The 27,916-nt window shown below is 42.2% G+C and overlaps 3 protein-coding genes across 11 annotated transcripts in view; 1 reads left to right on the plus strand and 2 right to left on the minus strand.

The window, feature by feature from the left end:
* Positions 1-27,916, plus strand: part of GABARAPL2 (GABA type A receptor associated protein like 2) — a 625,498-nt gene that overhangs the window by 442,797 nt on the left and 154,785 nt on the right. The window contains exon 1 of one of the 7 annotated variants that reach the window (XM_050772821.1): positions 21,132-21,135. The exons of the other annotated variants lie outside the window; for them this stretch is intronic. The gene's annotated coding sequence lies outside the window, so the exon portion shown is untranslated. Of the gene's footprint in view, positions 1-21,131; positions 21,136-27,916 lie in introns of those variants that run through there. 7 annotated transcript variants of the gene reach the window in all.
* CFDP1 (craniofacial development protein 1) overlaps positions 1-27,916 on the minus strand; it is a 934,470-nt gene that overhangs the window by 116,084 nt on the left and 790,470 nt on the right. For all 3 annotated transcript variants that reach the window (XM_050772784.1, XM_050772785.1, XM_050772783.1), the window contains 3 exons: positions 13,461-13,578; positions 11,338-11,557; positions 10,622-10,749 (listed from right to left, as the gene is read on the minus strand). In XM_050772784.1, the coding sequence (XP_050628741.1) occupies positions 10,622-10,749; positions 11,338-11,557; positions 13,461-13,578 (466 nt within the window). The remainder of the gene's footprint in view (positions 1-10,621; positions 10,750-11,337; positions 11,558-13,460; positions 13,579-27,916) is intronic.
* Positions 3,150-4,368, minus strand: LOC126943771 (eukaryotic translation initiation factor 1A, Y-chromosomal-like). The gene has a single exon (XM_050772814.1). The coding sequence runs from the start codon at positions 3,860-3,862 to the stop codon at positions 3,428-3,430; it is 435 nt and encodes a 144-aa protein (XP_050628771.1). The 5' UTR covers positions 3,863-4,368; the 3' UTR covers positions 3,150-3,427.

The following is a 27,916-nucleotide window of genomic DNA, read 5'->3' on the forward strand; positions in this document are numbered from 1 at the left end:
CAGGAGAATGGCGGGAACCCGGGAGGCGGAGCTTGCAGTGAGCCGAGATCGCGCCACTGCACTCCAGCCTGGACAACAGCGTGAGACTCCGTCTCAAAAAAAAAAAAAAAAAAAAAAAATATATATATATATATATATATATATACACTTTCTATATTATGTTTATAGGACTTTCAAACTATTAAAAGTTTATACTGTCAGTATTCTGTTGGTCCCCTACTGGATGGACAACTCAATAGCTTCCGGAATGATTTCAGGCAGTAAAATACATTACTAATTCATATCATCAATAATTATTTATGGGGCCAGGCGTGGTGGCTCACGTCTGTAATCCCAGCACTTTGGGGGGCCAAAGTGGGTGGATCATTTGAGGTCACGAGTTCAAGACCAGCCTGGCCAACATGATGAAACCCTGTCTCTACTAAAAATACAAAATTTAGCCAGGTGTGGGTGGCAGGTGTCTGTAATCCCAGCTACTCATGAGGCTGAGGCAGAAGAATCGCTTGAACCCAGGAGGCGGAGGTTGCAGTGAGCCGAGATCACACCACTGCACTCCAGTCTGGGCAACAGAGTAAGACCTTGTCTCAAAATAATAATTATTATTAATATTTATGGATCATGAAAACAACTAATTACCAAGGAAAAGGATGCCTTACAATGAAGAATTCGGGAAGGTACTGTCTTAAGATACTAGTGGCCTAACTTATCCCCATCAATGTTGAGTCTCTTGATGGATGACAAGCATCATCAATGTAGTGTTTTTGTCTAACATAATTAATCTGAAGCTCATCATAAACAATGCAGCAATCCAAATTGAGGGACATTATGCAATACAAATGGCCTGGACTCTTAAAAAACAAAAAACAAAAAGTTTAAAACCAATGTTGTGAAATACAGAAAAGGCATGAAAAACAGTTCTAAGTACAAGGAGTTTAAAAAGACCAAATGCAAAAACAACAACAAAAGACCAATTACGGTTTCCATCTTAGATTGGATCTTAGAGGTGGCTCCACAGCGCAACGGATAGCACATTGGACTTCTAGATTGGATCTTGGATTGCACAAGAAATACAGCTATAAAGTATATTATTGGGATAACTGGGGAAAAACTGAATGGAATCATTTGCATATAGTGCTATTCAAGTTTTGACTGCAAAACTACCTGTTATTGGTCCAAGATGAGATGGGCACAGAAACTGGGAGTATTTAGAAACTTGTACAGCAATTTGACAATGTCACAATACTCAAGACATGAGCAGTCGGCCCTTCCATTAAACAGAGTATAAATTCAGTTATGTCACATTTGTAAGGTGAGTCACATGTGATATGAATTATCAATCACATGCAGTAGGACATTACAATGTGTGTGATATTTTAGAATTATTTTGTCAACTAAAGCCTAAAAATGTAATAAAATGTAAGCATTTATTTTTATAACTTATTTTTACAATCATTTCAATTGTTAATCAATTGTAATTTTTTAAATTTATACAGGTGCCAGGCGTGGTGGCTCACGCCTGTAATCCCAACACTTTGGGAGGCCGAGGCAGGCAGACGGCTTGAGCCCAGGAGTTTGAGACCAGCCTGGGTAAACCCAGCTATACAAAAAACACAACAGGCTGGGCATGGTGGCTCATGCCTGTAATCCTGGCACTTTGGGAGAATGAGGCAGGCAGATCATTTGAGGTCAGGAGTTCCAGACCAGCCTGACCAACAAGGTCAGAGAAACTTCTTCTCTACTAAAAATACAAAAAAAATTTAGCCAGGCATGGTGGTACATGCCTGCAGTCCAGCTACTCAGGAGGCTGAGGCAGGAGAATTGCTTGAACCCAGGAAGTAAAGTTGCAGTGAGCTGAGATTGTGCCACTGCACTTCAGCCTGGGTGACAGAGTTAGACTCCATCTCAAAAAAACCAAATGAGCCAGGCGTGGTGGTATGCATCTACAATGCTAGGTACTCAGGAGGCTGAGGTGAGAGGATTGCCTGAGCCCAGGAGGCATGGGCTGCAATGAGCCAAGACTGCACCACTGTATTCCAGCCTGGGTGACAGAGCAAAACCCTGTCTCAAAAAAAAAAAAAGAAACGAAAAGAAAAGAAAAAAAAATTTATGCAGATAGTCAGGCGCGATGGCTCACACCTGTAATCCCAGCACTTTGGGAGGCCAAAGCAGGAGGATCACTTGAGGACAAGAGGTCAAGACCACCTTGGGCAACACAGCAAGACCCCATCTCTACAAAAAAATAAAATAGGCCAGGTGCAGTGGCTCATGCCTGTAATCCCAACACTTTGGGAGGTTAAGGCAGGAGGATCACTTGAGCACAGGAGTTCAAGACGAGCCTAAGCAACATAGGGAGACCTCGTCTCAAAAAAATAAAAACAAATTAGCTAGGCATGGTGGCCAATACCTATATTCCCAGGTGTTGGGAGCAGGTCCCCCGAAATCTGGCCATAAACTGGCCCCAAAGCTGGCCATAAACAAAATCTCTGCAGCACTGTAACATGTTCATAATGGCCCTAACGCCCAAGCTGGAAGGTTGTGGGTTTACAGGAATGAGGGCAAGGAACACCTGGCCCGCCCAGGGCGGAAAACCACTTAAAGGCATTTTTTTTTTTTTTTTTTTCCCCAGTTTAGAGAATTTATTACGAAATTAGTTCTTCATTTATATATTGTAATTCACTTGTTCATGAAAGGCAAAACAGTGGGTTACAATGAATAACTTTTGAAAACAAAATGGCATCCTAGTATTTCCAATGTTAAGATAATTGATTGCCATCTATTGTTCAATTTCTGCAACTCTTAATCTTACACATTCTGAATTACTACTCAAAACTGCCACACTTTAAAAACTGTGTTGGATATATTCTTTTTCCTTAATAACTAGTGCACAAAGGACAAAAACAATTTATAAACTATCAATGTTACTATAAAAATATATATGGTTAGATATATATGAAAAATGTCAATTTTTTTCTGATTCTAAATGGAGATTTCTGTATTCAAATTTTATCAGAAACCTTACGAGAACATGTAAGTAACTGAAACATACAGAAAGACTATAAACAGATTAGCTGGAAGTAGGGCTTCTTAGAACCCAGCATGATTATAAGGCAGAAATGTATTCAAAATATCCAATTACTTGAAGTTATTAGAGTAGGAAAGGCATTCGTTTATTTCTTTTAATGGTAAATATTATGGTCTTTTATTCCTAAGTTCCATTACATCGAAACAATAAAGTATTAACATTTAACAAGATAATTCAGGGTCATCAGCTTCCAAAGAAATAAATACTTTAAAACATTGAAAATAAATCAGTTTGCTTTCAGAAATGACACACTAAATGAATTTCTCTTCTTAACTGATGATGGCCAAAATCCCAACTGTAGAACAATCCTCAGAAAACTTGTCATGTAAAAACACTCAGTTCAATTTAGATATCATCAATGTCTTCATCGTCATCTCCAATATCATCAAATTGGATTTCATCATCATCTCCAGGACCAAATGTGTCTGTTTCATTGATTTTAGCATGCTCTGGAAGCTCGCCATATACCTTCAGGCTTCTAGCTTCATCTGCATTGTACTTTAAAATTACATCAGTTTTGTTATCCTGATAGTCTCGTAGACCAACCAATATAATGTCTGAAGTATTTATCCAAACCTTTTTTCTCAATTTCCCTCTGATATGGCATAACCTCTTTACACCATCAAAACATAGTGCTTCCAATCGTCCATTCCCCAACATTTTGATTACCTGAGCATACTCTTGTCCATCCTCTTTAAACACCAGCTCTCTTTTTTCAGATTCATTCTCATTTTTACCCCTGCGCCTGTTTTTACCTCCTTTACCTTTATTCTTGGGCATAGCGGTGAAGACAGCCTCGTGGGACCTCTTCCGACTCCTTTCTGGCGGTTACTACTACTCTAAGAGCAGGCTGACCTAAGATGCCTCAGGTGGGTGCGCACAACAGACTGGCCACGGAGCTCTCTAAAAGGCATTCTTAAGTCACAAACAATAGCATGAGCGATCTGTGCCTTAAGGACATGCTCCTGCTACAGTTAACTAGCCCAACCTATTCCTTTAATTAGGCCCATCCCTTCGTTTCCCATAAGGCATACTTTTAGTTAATCAAATATCTATAGAAACAATGCTAATGACTGGCTTGCTGTTAATAAATATGTGGGTAAATCTCTGTTCAGGGCTCTCAGCTCTGAAGGCTGTGAGACCCCTGATTTCCCACTTCACACCTCTGTATTTCTGTGTGTGTGTCTTTAATTCCTCCAGTGCCACTGGGTTAGGGTCTCCCCGACCAAGCTAGTCTTGGCACCAGGTAGCAGGGAGGCTGAGGTGAAAGGATCTCTTGAGCCTGGGAGATCACGGCTGTAGTGGGCCATGATGGTACCACTACACTCCAGCCTGGGCAACAGAGTGACACCCTGTCTCAAAAAATTAAATAAAATATGAAAAATAAATAAATAAATAAATAGGCCAGGCGCAGTGGCTCACGCCTGTAATTCCAGCACTTTGGGAGGCCAAGGCGGGTGGATCACAAGGTCAGGAGTTCAAGATCAGCCTAGCCAACATGGTGAAACCCCATTTCTACTCAAAATACAAAAATTAGCTGGGCGTGGTGGCGCGCACCTGTAATCCCAGCTACCCAGGAGGCTGAGGCAGGAGAACGGCCTGAACCCGGGAGGCGTAGGTTGTGGTGAGCCAAGATCACACCACTGCACTCCAGCCTGGGTGACAGAGCAAGACTCCATCTCAAAAATAAAAAATAAATAAATAAACAAAAATAAACAAATAAGCCGGGCGCGGTAGCTCACGCCTGTAATCCCAGCACTTTGGGAGGCTGAGGCGGGAGCATCACTTGAGGTCAGGATTTCAAAACCAACCTGGTCAACACGGTGACCATCTGTACTAAAAATACAAAAATTAGCCAGGTGTGGTGGCAGATGCCTGTAATCCCAACTCCTCGAGAGACTGAGGCAGGAGAATCACCTGAACCTGAGAGGCAGAGGTTGTAGTGAGCCGAGATCATGCCACTGCACTCAAGCTTGGACAACAGAGACTCCGTCTCAAATAGACAGACAGACAGACAGATAGATAGATAGACAGACAGACAGACAGACAGATAGATAGATAAACAAGCAAACAAATAAATGAAATAAAATAATTAGCTAGTTGTGTTGATGTTCACTTAGAAGGCTGTGGTGGGAGGCTGAAATGGAAGGATCACTTGAGTCGGTGAGTTCAAGATTACAGTAAGCAATGATTGCACAACCACACACCAACCTGGGTGACAGAGTGAGATAGCTCCTGTCTCTAAAAATCAAAAAATAATCCTAGTAGTTCCAGGCAAGAAAGTAATTTAACATGTTTTTCAGTAGCAAATAAATTATACGGGTAAAAATGAAAGTTAGAAAACTAGTGTTTCTATAAATTAATATGTTTCATAGAATGTTTTGAATTGTATTTTCTATTAAAAAAATATTCACACATGGCTGGGTGTGGTGGCTCACATTTTGTAATCCCAGCACTTTGGGGCCAAGGCAGCAGGATCGCTTGAGCCCAGGAGTTCAAGAGCAGCCTGGGCAACACAGTGAGACGACATGACTACAAAACAATTTTAAAAGTTAGGTGGAGGCCAGGCACGGTGGCTCAAGCCTGTAATCCCAGCACTTTGGGAGGCCGAGACGGGCGGATCACAAGGTCAGGAGATCGAGACCATCCTGGCTAACACGGTGAAACCCCGTCTCTACTAAAAATACAAGAAAATTAGCCGGGCGAGGTGGCGGGCGCCTGTAGTCCCAGCTACTTGGGAGGCTGAGGCAGGAGAAATGCGTGAATCCGGCAGGGCGGAGCTTGCAGTGAGCCGAGATCGCGCCACTACACTCCAGCCTAGGACACAGAGCAAGACTCCGTCTCAAAAAAAAAAAAAGTTAGATGGGCACGGGTGGCATATACCTGTAGCCCCAGTTACTCAGGAGGCTGAGGTCGGGGGAAATCAATTGAGCCTTGTAGTTGGTTGAGGCTAGCGTGAACGACAGAGCAAGACCCTGTCTCAAAAAAAAAAAAAAAATTCATGTATAGGAAATTTGGGCTTCCAGAATTCCTTTTTTCTTTCACTAAAATATAACTTAAATTTAATTATAACTTGACGGGATAAATTATTGAAAATGGCTACTAATGAAGCATTTAATATAAACTTTGAAAACACAGTATCACAGGCAGGGTGCAGTGGCTCACACCTGCAATCCCAGCACTTCGGGAGGCGAAGGCAGAAGGATCACTTCAGCCCAGAAGTTTGAGACCAGCCTAGGCAAAATGGTGAAACCCATCTCTACAGAAAATACAAAAATTAGCCAAGCATGGTGGTATGTGCCTGTAGTCTCACCCACTCAGGAGGCTGAGGTGGGAGAATGACTTGAGTCCTGAAGGTTGAGGCTGTAGCGAGCTGAGACTGTGTCACTGCACTCCAGCTTGGGTGACAAACAGAGACTCTGTCTCAAAAAAAAAAAAAAAAGAAAGGAAGGGAGGGAGGGAGTCTGAAGGAAGGAAGGAAGGAAGGGAGGGAAGGAGGGAGGGAGGGAGGGAAGGAGGGAAGGAAGGAAGGGAAGGAAAGGAAGGAAAGGAAACGAAACACAGTACATTTTTTACTTTTATCCAGATTCATTCTGGATAAAGGCAAAAAACGAAAACTCTGAACTAAATGAAACTGCTTTAAAATGTATACTTCTGATCCCATGAAAATATCTCTGTGTTACACCCTGGCAGATCCCATGTTAAAAAAAAAAATTGTGTGAAAGATGGAATGGTGGACAGAAGGCAGGAAGGAGAAAACCAACAAAGAAATAATTTACATATAAATTATCCACCAGGAGGAGCAGAGTCATCAATACAACTTAGATTAACAAGAAAGAAATAAGGTCTTTCATCACAATTAAAACTTTAAATATTAATATAAACAGTGGGCCGGGTGCAGTGGCTAACGCCTGTAATTCCAGCACTTTGGGAGGCCGAGGAGGGTGGGTCATAAGGTCAAGATTTCAAGATGAGCCTGGTCAACTCGGTGAAACCCCATCTCTACCAAAAACACAAAAATTAGCCAGGCATGGTGGAAGGCACCTGTAATCCCAGCCACTCGGGAGGCTGAAGCAAGAGAATCACTTGAACTGGGGAGGCGGAGGTTGCAGATAGTCGAGATCATGCCACTGTACTCTAGCCTGGGTGACAGATCAAGACTCTATCTCAAAAAAATAATAGTAATAAAAACAAAATAGTGCTCATTCAAAGTGTGTGTCTGACATTTAATACTGAGAATTGATATTTTACTCAGCTTTTTGTTTTTTTGTTTTGAGACAGAGTCTCGCTCTGTTGCCCAGGCTGGAGTGCAGTGGTGCGATCTCGGCTTACTGCAACCTCTGCCTACCGGATTCAAGCGATTCTCCTGCCTCAGCCTCCCAAGTAGCTGGGATTACAGATGTGCACCACCACACCTGGCTAATTTTTGTATTTTTAGTAGAGATGGGGTTTCACCATGTTGCTCAGGCTGGTCTCGAACTCCTGACCTCAAGCGATCCACCCACCTTGGCCTCCCAAAGTGCTGGGATTATAGGCATGAGCCACCATGCCAGGCCAGCTTTTTGTCTTAATAACAGAATAAAAGGTAACAGTCATTCCCCGTATATTAACACTTTCAATGAACAGCCTGTATAGTTACATAATTCTTTCCTTTTTCCTGTCTGCGGTTCGTTTTGACCACATGCATTGAAATGTAATGTTATGTCTATTAAATCCTTTTTTCCCCCCACACCTGTCGACAGAGGTTAAAAGGCCCACACTTGGAGGGGGCAGGTGGCCCCCGTTATACGCACACAGTGCTGTGGTGCTGCAGCCTGAGCCCCATGGCCACAAAGAGAGGTAGTAGGGTAACTGCTGAATCTTAGTGAAACATTAGTTAACTTTTATATTTGTTCTTCTAATAATTCCTTTGTATTGTGTTTTTAGAAAAGTACTGGTCTGCAATAGATTGAAAATTTTAAGTTGGGGTCCTTCACCATAGATAGCAATCTGCTCTAATGTTAACTTTACTGAATATGAGAGTTATACTGTGTTACAATGGAGAATGCCCTTGGTTGTAGAAGACACGTGCTAAAGTATTAAAGGCTGAGGTGTCACAGTGTCTACAAGTAAATCTCAAATGGTTCAGCCAAAACAAAAGAAAAACCCAGATACAAATGGTGAGAGAGAGGCAATACATTAACCAGTGGTGAATCCGGATGATAGGTATGTAGGTGTTTGTTATAACACTATTCTTGCAACATTTCTGTAAGTGTGACTTTTTTTCAGAAGAAGATGTCAGAGAGAAATTTTTAATAATACAAAGTTTTGTTCCATACCATTTATAAAAGTGATAATGGCCAGGGAGAGTAGTTCAACCCTGAAGTCCCAGTTACTTAAGAGGCCGAGGCTGGAGGATCGCTTGAGCCCAGGTGTTCAAGAACAGCCTAGGCAACACAGCAAGACCCTTTCTCAAACAAAAACAAAAACAAACACAAAACAAAAAAACTGATAGTCAATTTTTTTTTTTTTTTTTTTTTTTTTTTGAGACGGAGTCTCGCTCTGTCACCCAGGCTGGAGTGCAGTGGCGCAATCTCGGCTCACTGCAAGCTCCGCCTCCCGGGTTCACGCCATTCTCCGGCCTCAGCCTCCCGAGTAGCTGGGACTACAGGCGCCCGCCACTGCGCCCGGCTAATTTTTTTTCTATTTTTAGTAGAGACGGGGTTTCACCATGGTCTCGATCTCCTGACCTTGTGATCCGCCCGCCTCGGCCTTCCAAAGTGCTGGGATTACAGGCGTGAGCCACCGCGCCCGGCCAATTTTTTCATAAATATACCTTCACTAGATAAATAATTGTTGAAAACATTATTTTTAAGAATAACAATTTTAGGGAAAATTGTATTTTCATAGAGCCTACAGGTCTAATTAATTACTGCCAATGGAAATCAATGTGACCGCCTATAAATTTATTGATTGGCACTTTCTCTGTTCTCATTTAGTTCTAAATTACAAATCTGCTATTTTCACATAATAAAATTGAAATAAATGGGGGAGGGGAAATTAGAGGTATGTGGCTCTTACCTAACAACCAGGAGGCTAACCTGGTCAAGGCATTAAGCCCCTACTTAACCTATGGTAAATAAATCTTATTACTCAATCAGAAAAATATCATTAAGGTAAGAAAATAATATTGAGGCAGGGCACGGTGGCTCACGCCTATAATCTCAGGACTTCGTGAGGCCGAGGCAGGTGGATTACGAGGTCAGGAGTTCACGACCAGCCTGGCCAACATGGTGAAACCCCGTCTCTACTAAAACTACAAACAAATGGCCAGGCACTGTGGCTCACGCCTGTAATCCCAGCACTTTGGGAGGCCAAGGCGGGCCTCGGTCAGGAGATCCAAGATCATCCTAACACAGTGAAACCCCGTCTCTACTAAAAATATAAAAAAATTAGCAGGGCATGGTGGCAAGCACCTGTAGTCCTAGCTACTCAGGAGGCTGAGGCAGGAGAATGGCGTGAACCCGGGAGGTGGAGCTTGCAGTGAGCCAAGATCGCGCCACGAGCCAAGATTGCACCACTGCACTCCAGCTTGGGCGACGGAGCAAGACTCTGTCTCAAAAAGAAAAAAAAAACCAAAAAAACAAAAAAAACAAAACAAGGCCGGGCGTGGCAGCTCATGCCTGTAATCCTAGCACTTCGGGAGGCCGAGGCAGGTGGATCACCTGAGGTCAGGGGTTCAAGACCAGCCTGGCCAACATGGCGAAACCCCATCTCTACTAAAAACACAAAAATTAGCTGGGCATGGTGGCACACGCCTGCAATCCCAGCTACTCGAGAGGCTGAGGAAGGAGAACTGCTTGAACCTGGGAGGTGGAGATTTCAATGAGCTGAGATCGCACCCTGCATTCCAGCCTGGGCAACAGAAGTGAAACTCCATCTAAAAAAACACAAAAACAAAAACAAAACAAAACAAAAAAACTACAAAAAAATTAGCTGGGTATAGTGGCGTGTGCCTGTAATCCCAGCTACTCGGGAGGCTGAGGCAGGAGAATTGCTTGAAATGAGATACGGGAGGTGGAGATTGCAGTGAGCCGAGATCATGCCACTGCATTCTAGCCTGGGCTACAGAGCAAGACTCCATTTCAGAAAAAGAAAATAATACTGAAACCAAATTTGTCTCCTTGCATTTTCTTATCTGATTTCAGACTTCAATGGGGCTCAGATTGCAGTCAAGGAAAGTAATAAAGGGAAACATGACTTACCAAAAGTCACAAAACACGGCAATGATCAAGTGGAACAAAATACTTAACTCTTATATTCCCTTGCTTCTGTTCAGCTGACCACTTCGTAAAGCTCAAAAACTACACTGCTATATGTGAAAGGACCTTTCTCATGCTCCCTGGTAATTTATAGAGCCAGTTTTCCTTGAGTTCAAATATAACTCTCCCAAAATATTATGATGGATTGAAATGAGGATAGATGGCTAACACCAGTTAGAGAGAGATGCTCACACTAGTTTCAAAGTTTGTGAAACTTGGAAAAGTTTGTGAAACTTACCGTACTTCTTCACCAGCAAAATCAAACACCTTGGTGATTTTAACTTTTTCTGTTTCTTTAGGTTTCTCTAGCTCTTCTGCTTTTACCAACAATTTACTTGAACTTGTCTCTTCAGTCTCCTCTCCTTTCTACAAAAAAAAAACAAGAAACGTAATCAGTTTCACCAAAAGATGAACCATATTGTTTATAGCTACTTTTTATTATTTTTTTTCTTTGAGACAGTGTGTCACTCTGTTGCCCAAGCTGGAGCGCAGTAACACAATCTTGGCTCACTGCAACCTTCCCACCTCCCAGGTTAAAGCGATTCTCCTTGCCTCAGCGTCCAAAGTAGCTGGGATTATAGGCAACCGCCACCACACCCAACTAATTTTTGTATTTTTAGTAGAGACAGGGTTTCGCCATGTCGACCAGGCTGGTCTCAAACTCCTGACCTCAAATGATCCACCTGCCTCAGCCTCCCAAAGTGCTGGGACTGTTGGTGTGTGCCACTGCACTCAGCCTATAGCTACTCTTAAATGTTTCATCTCTAATTAGTTAAAAGCCTATTGGAAATTTATATGATTAGAGAAGCTTATTCTCCTACCATAGGAAATGCTTTGCTTTTCACTTAGTACAATTGTTAACAAAAGGCATCTGGTCGATTTCCGTAGGCTTCCAATGTCAGTAATGTAGGGTATTTCTGGAGAGGCATTCACCTTATTAATCTCTCAACTTACCTTAACTTGTGTACTTGGGGGCACTTTTGATTTTGGTCCCACATCATTGAGGAAGCTGGCCCACAGTTCGTCCTCCTTCTTTTTCCTTGCATCCTCTGATCCAATGCCTTTTTCCTGCTCTGCAGCTTCATCTTCTTCCTCACTACTGCTTCCCTCAGATTCTGAATTGGCATCCTCCTCTTCCTCCTCTTCTAATGAGAGGCCACCTTGTTTTCTCTTCCTAATCACCAGCAGCCACAGGCAAAAGGAAAGACAGACAGCACAAAATGATTTCAGTTATCCCTCTCCCAATCCCAAACACAATCTTGTAAACCTGAGAACATTTTAAATTCTGGGACTACTGATTAATGAGTAGAAGAGGTGAGTGGAACAAGTAAGCTGAAATTTTGTAGAAGAAAAAAAAAAATTGGAAGAAAAAAAAAAAAAAAAGAACTGAGCTCTTATTGCTAACTTTTCTCCAGTCACTTAAAATCAAAGTATGGCGTTCTCCTTCTAAATCAGGACCAGCTGTTTTCACAACGAAAACATCCAAATCACCTAATCACATAATTAATCTGCCCGGGAGGAACATTCTAAGAACATACTTTATGTGCCAGATATTGTTGACTTTTTAAAGCTACTCCATTTGTAGAACAAGTTCTATTGAGAAGAGCCTCAACTTTATTTGCACTATTTCTTCCAAGAGTTCTCAAGGAAAAAGAAAAAAATCCATGTTTCTTCCCACTTTCGGAAGACATGAGAGCTGGAATACAGAAAAATTCAAGGACAGGCCAGGCGAGGTGGCTCACGCCTGTAATCCCAGCACTCTGGGAGGCCAAGGCCCACACAGATATTCCACTACCTTTTTTCTCTTTTTCTTCATATAAACTTTCATCACATCAAGATGAGACAAGGTCAGCACTTCAAGACCAGCCTGGCCAACATGGTGAAACTCCGTCTCTACTAAAAATACAAAAATTAGCCAGACGTCTTGGTGGGTGCCTATAATCCCAGCTACTCAGCGGCTGAGGCAGGGAATTGAACCCAGGAGGCGGAGGTTGCAGTGAACAGAGATCACACCACTGCACTCCACCCTGGGCAACAGAGCGAGACTCTGTCTCAAAAAAAAAAAAAAAAAAAAATCAAGAACAAAAAAACTGGGCCCAAGACTTATAAGAGTACATTGCTTCTTAGACTATTTTGACTTTAGGCAAATCCATCTAATATCTACAATTCTTTTTTCCTTTTCATAAATGATAATCTGCTTTTTGCTTCAATGCCCAGGAAGACAGAAACACCCAAGTGAGGTAAAAGACTTCTATGGAAGATGCCCTTATCTAAGTTAAATAGCCTGTCAGAATTTTCATAATTTTCATGGGAACATAAGCCCATACCAGGCCTATGTGAGGCAATTTGCTAAATCTGTATTTTTTTAATTTAATTGCATATATAACCTTAGATCAAACAATTCCACTTCTAAATGTTTCATTTACAGATATATTTATACATGTATACATTATATACATTTATGTATTTATGTATACTTTGTATACATGTATAAAAAGAATATTCACTGCAGTCTTGTTTGTTGTAGTAAAGACTAGATACAATCTAAACATCCCTCAATACAGGAAAGCCTAAATAAAGTAAGGCCTATTCATATACTGTAATACTATGTAAAAGAGGAGATACTGCCATGGTACCATCTCTGAGATGTGAAATAAAGAGAAATGAAAATGAGAAAATGAGTATGCTACTATTTATATTTTTTTCTTAAAAAAAAGGAAGAAAGAAAATATAGACATATATGCTTTTACATGCACAGACTATCTCTGGTACCATAGTTCTTCAGAGGCAAAGCAACAAGGGCTAGGAACAGGGTAAACATCTTTTTAGGGACTGAATTTTCTGTTTTAACCATATATACATATTACCTATAAACATGTTTTTTACATTAAAGTTCAAAATGTTTAAAGCTTTCCAGAGACCAAGAAGTTAATCCTAAAATAACAGCAAATGTTTCCCTCAAAGAGAAAAGGATTAGAAACTCTGGCTTCATTAAATCTACCATCAGATAAATCTTAGCAATCAGGATGGTTGTGACAATAGCCCCTAACTTCTAAGGGCCTTGAGGGCAGCATCACCTGGCTGGAATGCTCTGGGCCTTTCTTTTTTTCCCTTGGGTTTTCTGTGTCTGCTCTTCACCATCCACTTCATCTTCCTTCACTAATTCATTTACATCATCTTCACTATACTCTCCACCTGAAATCACATTAACAGGGTGATCAGACAGGAATAAAGGTTTTCACATCAAGATGAGACACTTTCATCAATACAAGCTTTCACACCAAGACATTTTCATTAAGAAAAAGTGAATTTTCCCCTATTCTTCCATTCTTCACCTAACGAAAACATCATTTCCTTGGGGAAGTCTTCTCTGCCCCTGAAGACTACCCTATGTTCTTCTATCCTAGGCTTGCATGGCAGTCTCTATTTCCGCTCCATAACTCATCCCACTTATATTTAATGTTGGTAATTTCTGCTGTGCTTTATATACTCCAAGAGGACATAAACCCTGTTCAACTTGACTTTTAAGTATTCGCTGAATGAATGAGTGAATGAACAGAAATTCCAATTCTACTAATGTGTTTCTCAAAGAAGATGCACTACCTCATCTTGGGTATCTTTCAAATCTAATTTAAAAAACACTTTGTCTTCTCAATAAAAGAGGTTTAAAAGAAAACCTAAAGACTTCCAGTTAAACATAGCAGAAACAACAAAAACACCCATGTCCCATCTTCAGACACTGACATTCAAGGGTCCCCAACAAAAGAGTGTCGCTTGGATGTCTGACCACATGCTGTGGTACCAGTCAATAAACCAACCCTGCCCACACAGAGATTCCACTACCTTTTTCCTCTTTTACTTCATATAAACTTTCATTTGAAGTGTACACACCAAAAAGCACACAAATCTAATATGTAGTTCAATGGAATGACACACAGTAAACACGCTTGCATAACCAGGGCCCCAGCTTGAGGAACTGAACATTATCAGCATCCCAGAAGGCCCCTTGTGCTCCCTTCCAGTCACTAACCACTAATTTACCCTTAAAGGGAACCAATATCCTGACTTCTAACATCACGGGTTAGTTTTGCCAGCTTTTCAACTTTCAACAGGAACCTGCGGTGTGCACTCTTCTGTGTCTGGCTTCTTTCATTCAACATTTTGTTTGTGAAAGTCATCCACATTGTTGCAATGTAGCTGTAGTTTATTCATTCTCACTCCTAAATAGTAAATAGTATTTCATTGTATGACTATACCACCATCTGTTTATTCATTCTCCTGTTGATGCACAACTAGGTTGTTTCCAGTTTGGAGTCATTACAAACAGTACTGTTTTGATACTCCTGTACATCCAATCAGCTTTATTTATTTATTTATTGAGACGCAGTCTCGCGACCTCAGCCCACTGCAACCTCTGCCTCCCAGGTTCAAGTGATTCTCCTGCCTTGGCCTCCTGAGCAGCTGAGATAACAGGAGTGCACCACCATATCCAGCTGATTTTTATATTTTTAGTCGAGATGGGGTTTTACCATGTTGGCCAGGCTGGTCTGGAACTCCCAACCTCAGGTGATCCGCCCGCCTATGGCCTCCCAAAGTGCTGGGATTACAGACATGAGCCACCACACATGTCCTACAATCAACTTTTAAATACTTCACTCATAACGTACCAAGGACCACCAAACACTTGAGAAAAACCTCCAATATGAAAGGCAAGTTTCAAGATAAACAGAAAGGAATTCAGAGGAAACAAAATTAGTGCAGAAAGAGGGGGTGGGGAGGGGGACAGACTAAAAACTTAAGGAAAAAGGCTTTGTAATTACTATCCTTAAAGATATAAGAGAGACTGTGGTACCCATGGAATAAAAATAAGACTTTTAAAATAATTAAGAAAAACAACAAAACAAACAAAAAAGCTCGTGAAAACTAAAGCAATGATAAAAGAAATTAAAAAAAAAAAAAAAAAAAAAAGACCAGTGGCTCACGCCTATAATCTCAGCCTTTTGGTAGGCCAAGGCAGGTGGTTAACCTGAGCCCAGGAGTTCAAGACCAGCCTGGCCAACTATGAAACCCTCTCTCTACAAAAAAAATACAAAAATTAGCTGGGCTTGGTGGTACACACCTCTAGTCTAAGCTACTCAGGAGGCTGAGGTAGAAAGATCACTTGAGCCTGGGAGGTCAAGGCTGGAGTGAGCCAAGATCACACCACTGCACTTCAGCCTGGGTAATAAAGCAAGATCCTGTCTCAAAAACATAAATACATAAATTCAAATTTTTTTAAAGGCAATCAGAAGGAGCCAGCTGTGTGAAAATCTGGAGAATGAGCATTTGAGGCTGAGGTGGAAACAATCAATATCCAAAATGGAATTCTGTTTGATATCCCAAACACCAAGGACTAAGTGACAGTGTTTCATGAAGAGAGCAGTGAGTTCCTGGTTAAGACAGCAGTCTGAACACACAAATGTTAATTTTACTTCCTCCTGAACCTCAAGTAAAATCATCAGCACAAGGCCGGGCACAGTGGCTCATACCTGTAATCCCAGCACTTTGGGAACCCAAGGAGAGCGGATCACTTGAGGCCAGGAGTTCAACACCAGCCTGGGCAACATGCTGAAATTCCATCTCTACCAAAAATACAAAAAATTGGCCAGGCATGGTGGCGTGTTCCCGTAATCCCAGCAACTCAGGAGGCTGAGGCAGGAGAATTGCTTGAACCCAGGAGGCAGAGTGTGCAGTGAGCCAAGATGGCACCACTGCACTCCAGCCTGGGCGACAGAGTGAGATTCTGTCTCAAAAAAAAAAATTAAGCAGCACAAAAGGACTTTTGAAACATGTAAACCTATAATGCTGGAAAGAAATGGTAAGGAGACAACAGCAACACATCTCCGGAACCTGGAGAGTAAGCAGCAATTGCTTACAGACTTAGGGAAAGAAAAAGCCTAAGTTGATATGCAACGCAAAATCCTCAAAAGGCACTGGGACCAGAGGTAAAGGTGAGTTCCCCCAAATCAGGGGAAAGCTGTAAGAGAGGCAGTTGGGGCCGGGCGCGGTGGCTCAAGCCTGTAATCCCAGCACTTTGGGAGGCCGAGACGGGCGGATCACAAGGTCAGCAGATCGAGACCATCCTGGCTAACACGGTGAAACCCCGTCTCTACTAAAAATACAAAAAAACTAGCCGGGCGAGGTGGCGGGCGTCTGTAGTCCCAGCTACTTGGGAGGCTGAGGCAGGAGAATGGCGTGAACCCGGGAGGTGGAGCTTGCAGTGAGCTGAGATCCGGCCACTGCACTCCAGCCTGGGTGACAGAGCAAGACTCCGTCTCAAAAAAAAAAAAAAAAAAAAAAAAAAAAGAAAGAGCTCCTACTGGCCAAAGCAGTGAAGACTTGAACATTAAAACAGGTAATTGTTAGAAAATGAAAACACACTGAATCAATAAAAATCTGTGAGTCCCTCATGATATTAAAAGACAGAAAAAAAAATTGTACCATTTTAGACTGCTATTAAAAATTACTACCTATTTTGAAAACTGTAATTTAGGGAAAAGAATTAAACATTTATACTGTTCCAATTGATAAAGGAAAGCTACACTTTACAGAAAAATGTCAACTAATAAATATAGAAGAACACAGAATTAGAAAAACACTTCTCAAACTCTAATGACAGTAGTAGTTTAGGCAAGGGTTATCAAGTGATGTCAAAAAGCAATTTAAGGCCGGGCGCGGTGGCTCAAGCCTGTAATCCCAGCACTTTGGGAGGCCGAGACGGGCGGATCACGAGGTCAGGAGATCGAGACCATCCTGGCGAACACGGTGAAACCCCATCTCTACTAAAAAAATACAAAAAACTAGCCGGGTGAGGTGGCGGGCGCCTGTAGTCCCAGCTACACAGGAGGCTGAGGCAGGAGAATGGCGTAAACCCGGGAGGCGGAGCTTGCAGTGAGCTGAGATCCGGCCACTGCGCTCCAGCCCCGGCGACAGAGCGAGACTCCGTCTCAAAAAAAAAAAAAAAAAAAGCAATTTAAGAAGCTGGGTGTGCCAGAGGCGTGTGAACCAGAGCAACTCTATCCTGAATAGCGACTGGATAAAATGAGGTTGAAATCTGCTGGGATGCATTCCCAGGAGGTTAAGGTATTCTAAGTCACAGGGTAAGCTAGAAGGTTGGCACAAGATACAGGTCATAAAGACCTTGCTGATATAACAGCCTGCTGTAAAGAAGCCAGCTAAAACCCACCAAAACCAGCGCCATGACAGCTTACAAATGCCATGGCAATGTCAGGAAGTTACTCTAAATGGTCTGAAAAGGGGAGGCACGAATAATCCATCCCTTGTTTAGCATATAATCAAGAAATAACCATAAAAATGGACAACGAGCAGCCCTTGGGTCTGCTCTGTCTATGGAGTAGATATTCTTTATTCCTCTACTTTCTTAATAAACTTGTGTACTTTTCTGTATGGATTTCCCTTGAATTCTTTCTTGTTCAAGATCTAAGAACCCTCTCTTGGGGTCTGGATCTGGACCCCCTTTCAGGTTAACAGGTAGTCTCAGCTGCCTGAGAGGCTCTCTTGAGCTCAGGAATTTGAGTCCAGACTGAACAACACAGTGAGACCTCCAACTCAACAACAACAAAAAAAATTAAAAAGCAATTTAAGTTTTAACCATTAAGTATACTGTCACATGGAATACTTTCCAGTTCTAAAAGTTCCAAAGGAAAAAACAAGTATATAACATAAGGATCAGACAGACTGTCATCACCCTGATTTAGTAGTCACCACTATAGTTATCAACCTGATAGTATGTCTTCTGACGCTATTCAAATATCAGACATCCATCGATAATGCATTCTAGCCAAAATATTTCATTGGAACCCATCGAGCATTTAGATCTAACTTCTGATTTATAGAGAACTAAAGGAACAAAGGAACAACTAAAACAACACCATGAGAGAATAACTAGACAAATCCAAGAGGTGAGATATGCTGCAGGACGTATGGCTTGATCTTTTCAGCAATCTATGTCATTATAGACAGGGGAGTGTGCTAGATTAAAAGAGACTCAAGGATGGAACAACTGGATAATATGTGTAGTCTTGAACTCAAGTGTGATTTGAACACACAAGCTATAACCATTTTGGAAAATTTGAGTATGATCTGTATGTAAGATAAAACATTTACTAAAATAAATGGGTAGAGACTGTCCACTGAAAAGAGCAGGTTGAAAAGTGATGTGAGTAAACACAATTGCAGGCTGAGGAAAAAATACAAATATCTATACCTAGGTGTACAAAAAAAATCAGAGTGAGTATTCGCTAAGGGATTGACACTGATGGTCTCTAGGTAGTTCAACTGTAATTATTTTTATATTTAACTGCATTTTCTAATTTTGTACAAAGCTCTGCACTAGTTTTGAAAACTTTTGCCTGTTTTCATCATAAAAACAGGCAAATGTTGTAGACAGTTCAGTCAAGTAGATGCACAAGGCTCTGGATCTTAAACATGTAAAAAGATGCTTAATCTCATTAATAATGAGACAGCCATGTGGGAGGGGGTCTCCAGAGAGTCCCCAGCCAGCCAGCAGACTGGGAGGAATGCACCCTGGGGTGGAGACACAGAGGTTCCTGCTCTTTGTAGCGGGAAGAAGCCTGGCCCCTCTTCTTCCTGTGTGGAACCTGGGATTCAAAGCTGTGAGGCAGGAAGCGCAGCAGCAGGAATTCTAGCCTCGCAGAGTCTGTTTCCCCTTTTTTCCCTTGTCACCCAATAAAACCCTGTTTTACTCACGCTTCAAATTATCTGCGAGCCTAAATTATCGTGGCTGTGAGACAAGGACTCCATCTTTAGCTAAACTATGGAAAAGTCCTGCAACAATAAGAGATAAGCAAATTTTAAATTATACACACAAAACCCCCCAAAAACTCAAGATCAAATTCCATGCAGTTACTATGAGGGGAAAAAAGACAGTAAGAAGCAGAATAACATCCCTGCAGACAATGTAGGCACAAAAGGAACAAATCTTGTCCAAAGACTCAGCACTTCCAATCACCTTTTTAGTGCCCCAAACGTAAATATGAGCCAAAACAGCTAAGAATCACTATAAATCTGAGAAAGCCTCTTACATAATAAAACCCTAAACAAGCATACAGGGTGAATAAAAAATCACCCTAGAAGAAACAAAGACTATATTTCCTTATTTTACGAGGCTTGCATTATCTGATACTAAAACCACACAAGGAAATTACCAAAAAACTACAATCAATATCCCTCATAAACATAGATGCAAAAATCCTCAGCAAAATACAGCTGTCCCTCCATATTTCTGGGGAATTGGTTCCAAGATCTCCCCCACCCCAAACCAAAACCCACAGATGTTCAAGTCCCTGATATAAAATGATATCATATTTACATATAATCTAGCATACTTTAAGTCATCTCTAGATTACTTACAACACCTAATATAACGTAAGTGCTATATGAATAGCTGTTCTACTGTATTGTTTAGGAAATAATGACAAGGAAAAGTTTGTACACATTCAGTACAGATATAACCACCCATTTTTTTCCCAAATATTTTCTTTTTTTTTTTTTTTTTTTAGACAGAGTTTTGCTCTTTTTGCCCAGGCTGGAGCGCAATGGTGCGATCTCAGGTCACTGCAACCTCTGCCTCCCAGGTTCAAGCAATTCTCCTGCCTCAGCCTCCCAAGCAGTTGGGATTACAGGCGCTTGCCACTATGCCCAGCTAATTTTTTGTATTTTTAGTAGAGACGGGGTTTCACCATATTGGCCAGGATGGTTTCGATCTCTTGACCTCGTGATCCACTCATCTTGGCCTCCCAAAGTGCTGGGATTACAGGCGTGAGCCACCGCGCCCGGCCTCTTTTTTTTTTTTTTTTTTTTTTTTTTTTTTTGAGGCCAAGTCTTGCTCTGTTGCCCAAGCTGGAGTGCAGTGGAACGATCTTGGCTCACTACGATCCTCCCTGGTTCGAGTGATTCTCCTGCCTCAGTCTCAACAATAGCTGAGACTACAGGTATGCACCACCACTCCCAGCTAATTTTTGTATTTTTGGTAGAGACGGGATTTCGCCATGTTGGTGAGACTAGTCTTGAACTCCTGGCCTCAAGTGATCCACCCACCTCAGCCTCCCAAAGTGCTGGAATTACAGGTCTGAGCCACCACACCCAGGCTCTTAGAGAGTATTAAAACTGTGAATAAAAAAAAAACATGTTTTCAGAGGTTAAGGCAGGAGGATCGCTTGAGGCCAGGAGTTCAAGGCTTCGCTGAGCTGTGATCTTGCCACGGCACTCCAGCCTGGGTGACAGAGCAAAACCCTGTTTCTTTTAAAAACAAACAAATCCAGGTTTTTCTTACACCTGTAATCCCAGCACTTTGGGAGGCTAAGGCAGGAAGATGGCTCAAAGCCAGATGTTTGAGACCAGCCTGGGCAACGTGGTAAGAGACCTCGTCTCTACAAAAAATAAAAAATTAGATGGGTACGATGGTGTGCATCTGTAGTCCCAGGTACTCGGAAGGCTGAGGTGGGAGGATCACTTGAGCCCAGGAGTTTTAGGCTGCAGTGAACTGTGATTGCACCACTGCACTCCAGTCTGGGTAATCAAGCGATTCTCGTGCCTCAGCCCAGTAGCTGGGACTAATTTTTGTATTTTTAGTAGAGACTGGGTTTCACCATGTTGGCCAGGTTTGTCTTTAACTCCTGGCTTCAAATGATCCACACTCCTTGGCCTCCCAAAGTGCTGGGATTACGGGGGTGAGCAACTGCAGCCAGCTTTTTTCCAAATATTTTCTACCTGCAGTTGGTTGAATCCATGGCTGTGGAAACCACAGATACAGAAGGCTGACTACATTAGCAAACCAAATCCAGCTATGTATAAATATATCCTAACCAAGTGAGCTGTCTCCCAGAAATAAGTCTGTCAGAAATTTGAAAATCAATCATTGTAATCCACCATATTAACAGACAAAAAAAAAGGAAAACCACACGTAATTAAATCAATAGATGGAGAAAAAGCATCTGACAAAATTCACCTCTCTGAAAACTGGGAACAGAGGGGAACTTTTTTAACATGATAAGGAATCCTGAGGGACAATATATGCAGACTGCCAAGGTTAACATTCCAGCTCAGTTACTATCTAACTGGATGAATTCCAGCAATTTGCTTAGACTTTGTGCCTCAGTTTTTTCATCAGTAAAATGCAGAGCACAACTGGCACATACCACATAGTGTTAGGTGACTGAGTTAGTAATAAGCTACTCAATGCTAAAGTGCTTAAATGGCAGGCAGACAGACACACACGGCATCTATGAAAAACCTATAACTAACACCACATGCAGTGGTAAAACACTGATTTCTTTTCCCCCTTAATATTGGGAAAAAGGCAAAGATGTCTCCTCTCGCAACTCTTATTCAACATCATACTGGAAGTATAAAATATAACAAGGCAAGCAAAATAAATATAAAAGGCAAACATATTGGAAAGGAAGAAATAAAACTGTTTCTATTCACATTTGACATCACTGTGTGGAAAATCCCACAGAACCTACAAAAACCTCCAGAACTGGTAAATGAGTTTAGCAAGGTTGTAGAATACAAGGTTAGTATGCAGAACCTGTATTGTATTTCCATATGCTAGTTACAAACAACTGGAAATAAAAACTTTTTAGACAAAAAAAAAAAAAAAAAAAGATACAGACTGTATTCATAGTGTAAAAATGTAAGATTGTTAAACTGTCAGTTCTTCCCTAAATGGTCTACAGATTCAATGGAATTCCAAACAAAATCCAAGTAGGATACTTTTTGGAGAGATGAACAAAGTGATTCTACAATGTATATGGTGGCCAGGTGTGGTGGCACATGCCTGCAATCCCAGCTACTCAGGAGGCTGAGGCAGGAGAATCGCTTGAACTCAGGAGGCCGAGGTTGCAGTGAGCCAAGATCATGCCATTGCACTCCAGCCTGGGCAACAAGAGCAAAATTCCATCTCAAAAAATAAATTAAAAAGTAAAACTATATAACTTTTACATAGGAAAATACAGTTAGGCAAAAAAGAGTTCTTAGATATGATTCCAAAAGCACAATCCATAATAGAAAAATTTGACAAACTGTATTTTACCAAAGTTTAAAAATTTTGCTCTGCAGGCCAGGCATGGTGGCTCATGCCTGTAGTCCCAGCTACTACAGAGGCTGAGGCGGGAAAATTGCTTGAGCCCAGGGTTGCAGTGAGCTGAAACCATGCCACTGCACTCCAGTCTGGGCAACAGAGCAAGACTCTGTTTCAAAAAAACCAGTAACAAAAATTGCTCTGCAAACACTATTAAGAGAATGAAAAGACAAGCACAGAAACAAAACACTGTAAAACAAATATCTGACAAAGCAGCCAGGCGTGGTGGCTCACACCTGTACTCCCAGCACTTTGGGAGGCCAAGGCGGTTGGATCACTTGAGGTTGGGAGTTTGAGACCAGCCTGACCAACATGGTGAAACCCCGTCTCTACTAAAAATACAAAAATTGGCCGGGCGGGGTGACTCAAGCCTGTAATCCCAGCACTTTGGGAGGCCGAGACGGGCGGATCACAAGGTCAGGAGATCGAGACCATCCTGGCTAACACAGTGAAACCCTGTCTCCACTAAAAAACACAAAAAACTAGCCTGGTGAGGTGGCGGGCGCCTATAGTCCCAGTTACTTGGGAGGCTGAGGCAGGATAATGGCATAAACCTGGGAGGCAGAGCTTGAGGTGAGCTGAGATCCGGTCACTGCACTCCAGCCTGGGCAACAAAGCGAGACTCCGTCTCAAAAATAAATAAATAAATAAATAAATAAATAAATAAATAAATAAAAATACAAAAATTAGCTGGGTGTGGTGGCAAGTACCTGTAATCCCAGCTACTCGGGAGGCTGAGGCAGGAGAATCGCTTGAACCCAGGAGGTAGAGGATGTGGTGAGCCAAGATTATGCCACTGTACTCCAGCCTGGGGGACAGTGAGACTCTGTCTCAAAACAAAACAAATATCTGACAAAGGACTATATCCAGAATATGTAATTCCAAAACTGAAAACAACCCAATGTTTTAAATGGACAAATAATTCAAAAGACACATCACCAAAGAAGATAAAATGATGGCAAATAGGCACATGAAAAGAGAATCAACATCCTTAGGGAAATGCAAACTAAAGGAAAAATTAGCTAATTTTTTTCTTCTTTTTTTTTTTCGAGACAGTGTCTCGCTCTCTTGCCCAGGCTGGAGTACAGTGGTGCAATCTCGGCTCATTGCAACCTCCGCCTCCTGGGTTCAAGTGATTCTCCTTCCTCAGCCTCCCAAGTAGCTGGGACTACAGGAGCACACCACCACGCCCAGCTAATTCTTTGTATTTTTTAGTAGAGACGGGGTTTCAACATATTGGCCAGGCTGGTCTCGACTCCTGACTCTGTGATCCGCCCCCTCGGCCTCCCAAAGTGCTGGAATTACAGGCGTGAGCCACTGCGCCTGGCCCGAAATTAGCTAATAAAAAAAAATAAAAAATAAAAAAAAAACCTGACCACCCCAAGTGCTGTTGAGGATGAAGCACTTCGAGAGTTCGAGAGTTGCTACTCGAACTCTCAAACATGTTGCCAACAGTAATCACACCACAAAAATTTTAGCAGTTTCTTGTAAAGTTAAACATATACATACTACAAAACCCAGTAATCCCACTCCTAGATATTGACCCAAATGAAATGAAAATCCATGTTCACAGAAAAAGCTGTGTGTAAATATTTACAAACAACTTTATTTGTAATCATAAAAAAACAGGAAACAAGCCAGTGTCCTTCAAATACAGAATAAACTGTGGTATATTCATATAATGGACTACCACACAACAGCAGAAGGAGCTAATTATTGACATGTGCAACAACACAGGTGAATCTCAAATGCATTAGGCTAAACGGAAGAAGCCAGACACAAAAAGCTACCTACTGTTATGGTTCCATTTAGATTATATTCTGAAAATGGCAAAACTATAAAGATGGAAAACAGACCAGCGGTTGCTAATGGCTGAGGCCGGGGGTTAGGGAGAGTTGTTTGACCACAAAGAGTAGCAGGGGGAATTTTTTTTTTAGAGGGTTGGAGGCTTGAAACTGTTCATTTTGGTGGTGGTTACACAATTCTAGGTGTTTGACAAAAATCAGAGAACATTACATTGAAAACAGTACATTTTATTGTATGTAAGTTAAAAATTGTATGTGAAATGCTGATACTGCATTTCCAAAAGAAGAAAGAACATAATGCTATAAAAATATTCAAAGTTGGTTGGGCTTGGTGGCTCACACCTGTAATCCCAGCACTTTGGGAGGCCAAGGCAGGTGGATCACGAGGTCAGGAGATCGAGACCATCTTGAACAACAAGGTGAAGCCCCATCTCTACTAAAATACAAAAAAAAAAAAAAAAAAAATTAGCCAGGTGTGGTGGCACGCGCCTGTAATCCCAGCTACTCAAGAGGCTGAGGCAGGGGAATCGCTTGAACCCGGAAGGTGAAAGTTGCAGTGAGCCGAGATTGTGCCACTGCACTCCAGCCTGGGTGACAGAGCTATATTCCGTCTCAAAAATAAATATATAAAATAAAATAAAATAAGAGAGAAAAAGAAGGGCGGAGAGGGAGAGAGAGACAGAAAGAAAAAAAAGAAAAGGAAGGAAAGAAAAGAAAAGAAAAAGAGAGAGGAAAGAAAGGAAAAAGAAAAAAATTCTAGGAAAAAAAGTTCTCAGAAGGCTCAGCAAAATGGCTGAAAACACTCATACCAAGATATATCATGGTGATATATTAGAAAATGGGAACAGGCCAGGCATAGAGGCTCACGCCTGTAATCCCAGTACTTTGGGAGGTCGAGGCAGGCGGATCGATCATCTGAGGTCAGGAGTTTGAGACCAGGCTGGCTAACGTGGTGAAACCCCATCACTACCACAAAAATACAAACATTAGCCAGGCGTAGTGGTATGCACTTGTAGTCCCTGCCACTCGGGAGGCTGAGGCAGGAGAGTCACTTAAACCTGGGAGGTGCAGGTTGCAGGGAGCCTAGATGCTGCCACTGCACTCTAGCCTGGACAACAGAGCCAGAGTCCATCTCAAAAAAAAAAAGAAAAAAGAAAATGGGAATAAAGAGAATATTCTACCAGCTTCCAGAGACAAACAGACCTTATACATTGAGCAGAAATCAGTAACAAAACATTTATTAACAGCAACTTGGGAATCTAGAAAGTAATGAAGCAACACCTTTAAAGTTCTGATGGAAAATTATTTCCAGCCTAGAATTCTGTACTAAACAGACAATCAATCAAGCCTGAGGGGCATGGTTACTTTTAGACATTCAAGGTCTCAGAAAAATGTTCCTGACCAGGCATGGTGGCTCACGCCTGTAATCCCAGCACTTTGGGAGGCTAAGGAGGGCAGATCACTTGAGGTCAGGAGTTCAAGACCAGCCTGGTCAACATGGTGAAACCCTGTCTCTACTAAAAACACAAAAATTAGCCACGTGTGATGGCGGGCACCTGTATCCCACTACTTGGGAGGCTAAGGCAAGAGAATTGCTCAAACCCGGGAGGTGGAGGTTGCAGTGAGCCGAGATCACGCTACCACACTCCAGCCTGGGCAACAAGAGCAAGGCTCCATCTCTAAATAAATAAATAAATACACTGGAGCACTCATAGAAGGTAACCAAGACAAAGTGGAGGCCAGAAGGCAAAGACCGTTTCAAAAGATTAAAGTGAAAATCTAATGAATGTAAATATTTTGGGAGATGATTTAGACAATTCTAAAAGTTTAGAGTCAAATTAGTAGAGTTTGACAAAAAGAGTCAAACTCTGTAAAATATTTTAAGAGACTTATTCTGAGCCAAATATGAGTAACCATGACCTATCACGCAGCCCTCAAAAGGTCCTAAGAGCATGTGCCCAAGGTGGTCGGGTTGCAGCTTGGTTTTATATATTTTAGGGAGGCATGAGACATCAATCAAATACATTTGAGAAATACAGTGGTTTGGTCCATTAAGACGGAACAACTGGGGGTGGGAGTGCTTCCAAGCTATAGGTAAATTTAAACATTTTTTGTTGGCAACAGATTGAGTTTCTCTAAACAGAAAAGAATATCTGGGTTAAGATGGAGGTTGTGGAGACCAGAGTTGCTGTTGTTGTTGTTATTGTTGTTTTCAAGACAGACTTTCACTCTGTTGCCCAGGCTGGAGTGCAGTGGTGCAATCTCAGCTCACTGCAACCCCCATACCCCTGGTTCCAGCAATTCCCCTTCCCCTCCCGAGTAGCTGGGATTACAGGCGCAGGCCACCATACCTGGCTAATTTTTTTATATCTTTAGTTGAGACGGGGTTTCACTATGTTGGCCAGACTGGTCTCGAACTCCTGACCTCAGGCAATCCACCCACCTCAGCCTCCTAAAGTGCTGGGATTAAAGGTGTGAGCCACCGCGCTAGGCCACTTTTATTTTTTAAATGGAGTCTCACTGTGTTACCCAGGCTGGAGCGCAGAAGCATGATCTTGGCTCACTGCAACCCCCACCTGTTGGGTTCAAGAGATTCTCGTGCCTCAGCCTCCCCAGTAGCTAGGATTACAGGTGCCCGTCACTACACCTGGCTAATTTTTATATTTTCAGTAGACACGGGGTTACACCACGTTGGCCAGGCTGGTCTTGAACTCCTGACCTCAAATGATCCACCAGCCTCTGCCTCCCTAAGTGATGGGATTATAGGCTCGAGGGCTCGGCTGAGATCAGAGGTTTTGTTTTTGTTTTTGTTTTGAGATGGAGTCTCGCTCTTTCACCCAGGCTGGAGTGCAGTGGCCAGATCTCAGCTCACTGCAAGCTCCGCCTCCCAGGTTCACGCCATTCTCCTGCCTCAGCCTCCCGAGTAGCTGGGACTACAGGCGTCCGCCACCTCGCCCGGCTAGTTTTTTGTATTTTTTTTTAGTAGAGACAGGGTTTCACCGTGTTAGCCAGGATGGTCTCGATCTCCTGACCTCGTGATCCACCCGTCTCAGCCTCCCAAAGTGCTGGGATTACAGGCTTGAGACACCGCGCCCGGCCAAGAACAGAGTTTTATCATACAGATGAAGCTTTTAGCTGGCAGGCTTCAGAGAGAATAGGTTGCAAAATGTTTCTTATCAGTCTTAAAGTCTGTGTCTATGTTAATATCGGAGATGTATAACGAGGCAGGTTCAGCCCCCACTTCCCATTACGGCCCAAAACAGCCTCACAGCTTAAATGTTAAGAGCCCTGGCTAAGGAGGAAGCCCATTCAGATGGTTGGGGGGCCTTAGAATTTTATTTTTGGTTTACAGCAGTAAGTACATAGACAGCTACGTAACAACAAAAAAAGGCAATTATTAGCACCAGAGAAAACAAGAAGTGCAGGAAAAGTAATCTGTATAACATACGGTTCAGCTGTAACAGGATGTTTATTCACACTATCATTAGGAAAAAAAACACTGGGCCTGGCCCGGTGGCTCACGCCTGTAATCCCAGCACTTACGGAGGCCGAGGTGGGCGGATCA

The sequence above is a fragment of the Macaca thibetana genome, chromosome 20, assembly GCF_024542745.1.
Source record: "Macaca thibetana thibetana isolate TM-01 chromosome 20, ASM2454274v1, whole genome shotgun sequence".
In the NCBI taxonomy this organism is placed as follows: domain Eukaryota; kingdom Metazoa; phylum Chordata; class Mammalia; order Primates; family Cercopithecidae; genus Macaca; species Macaca thibetana.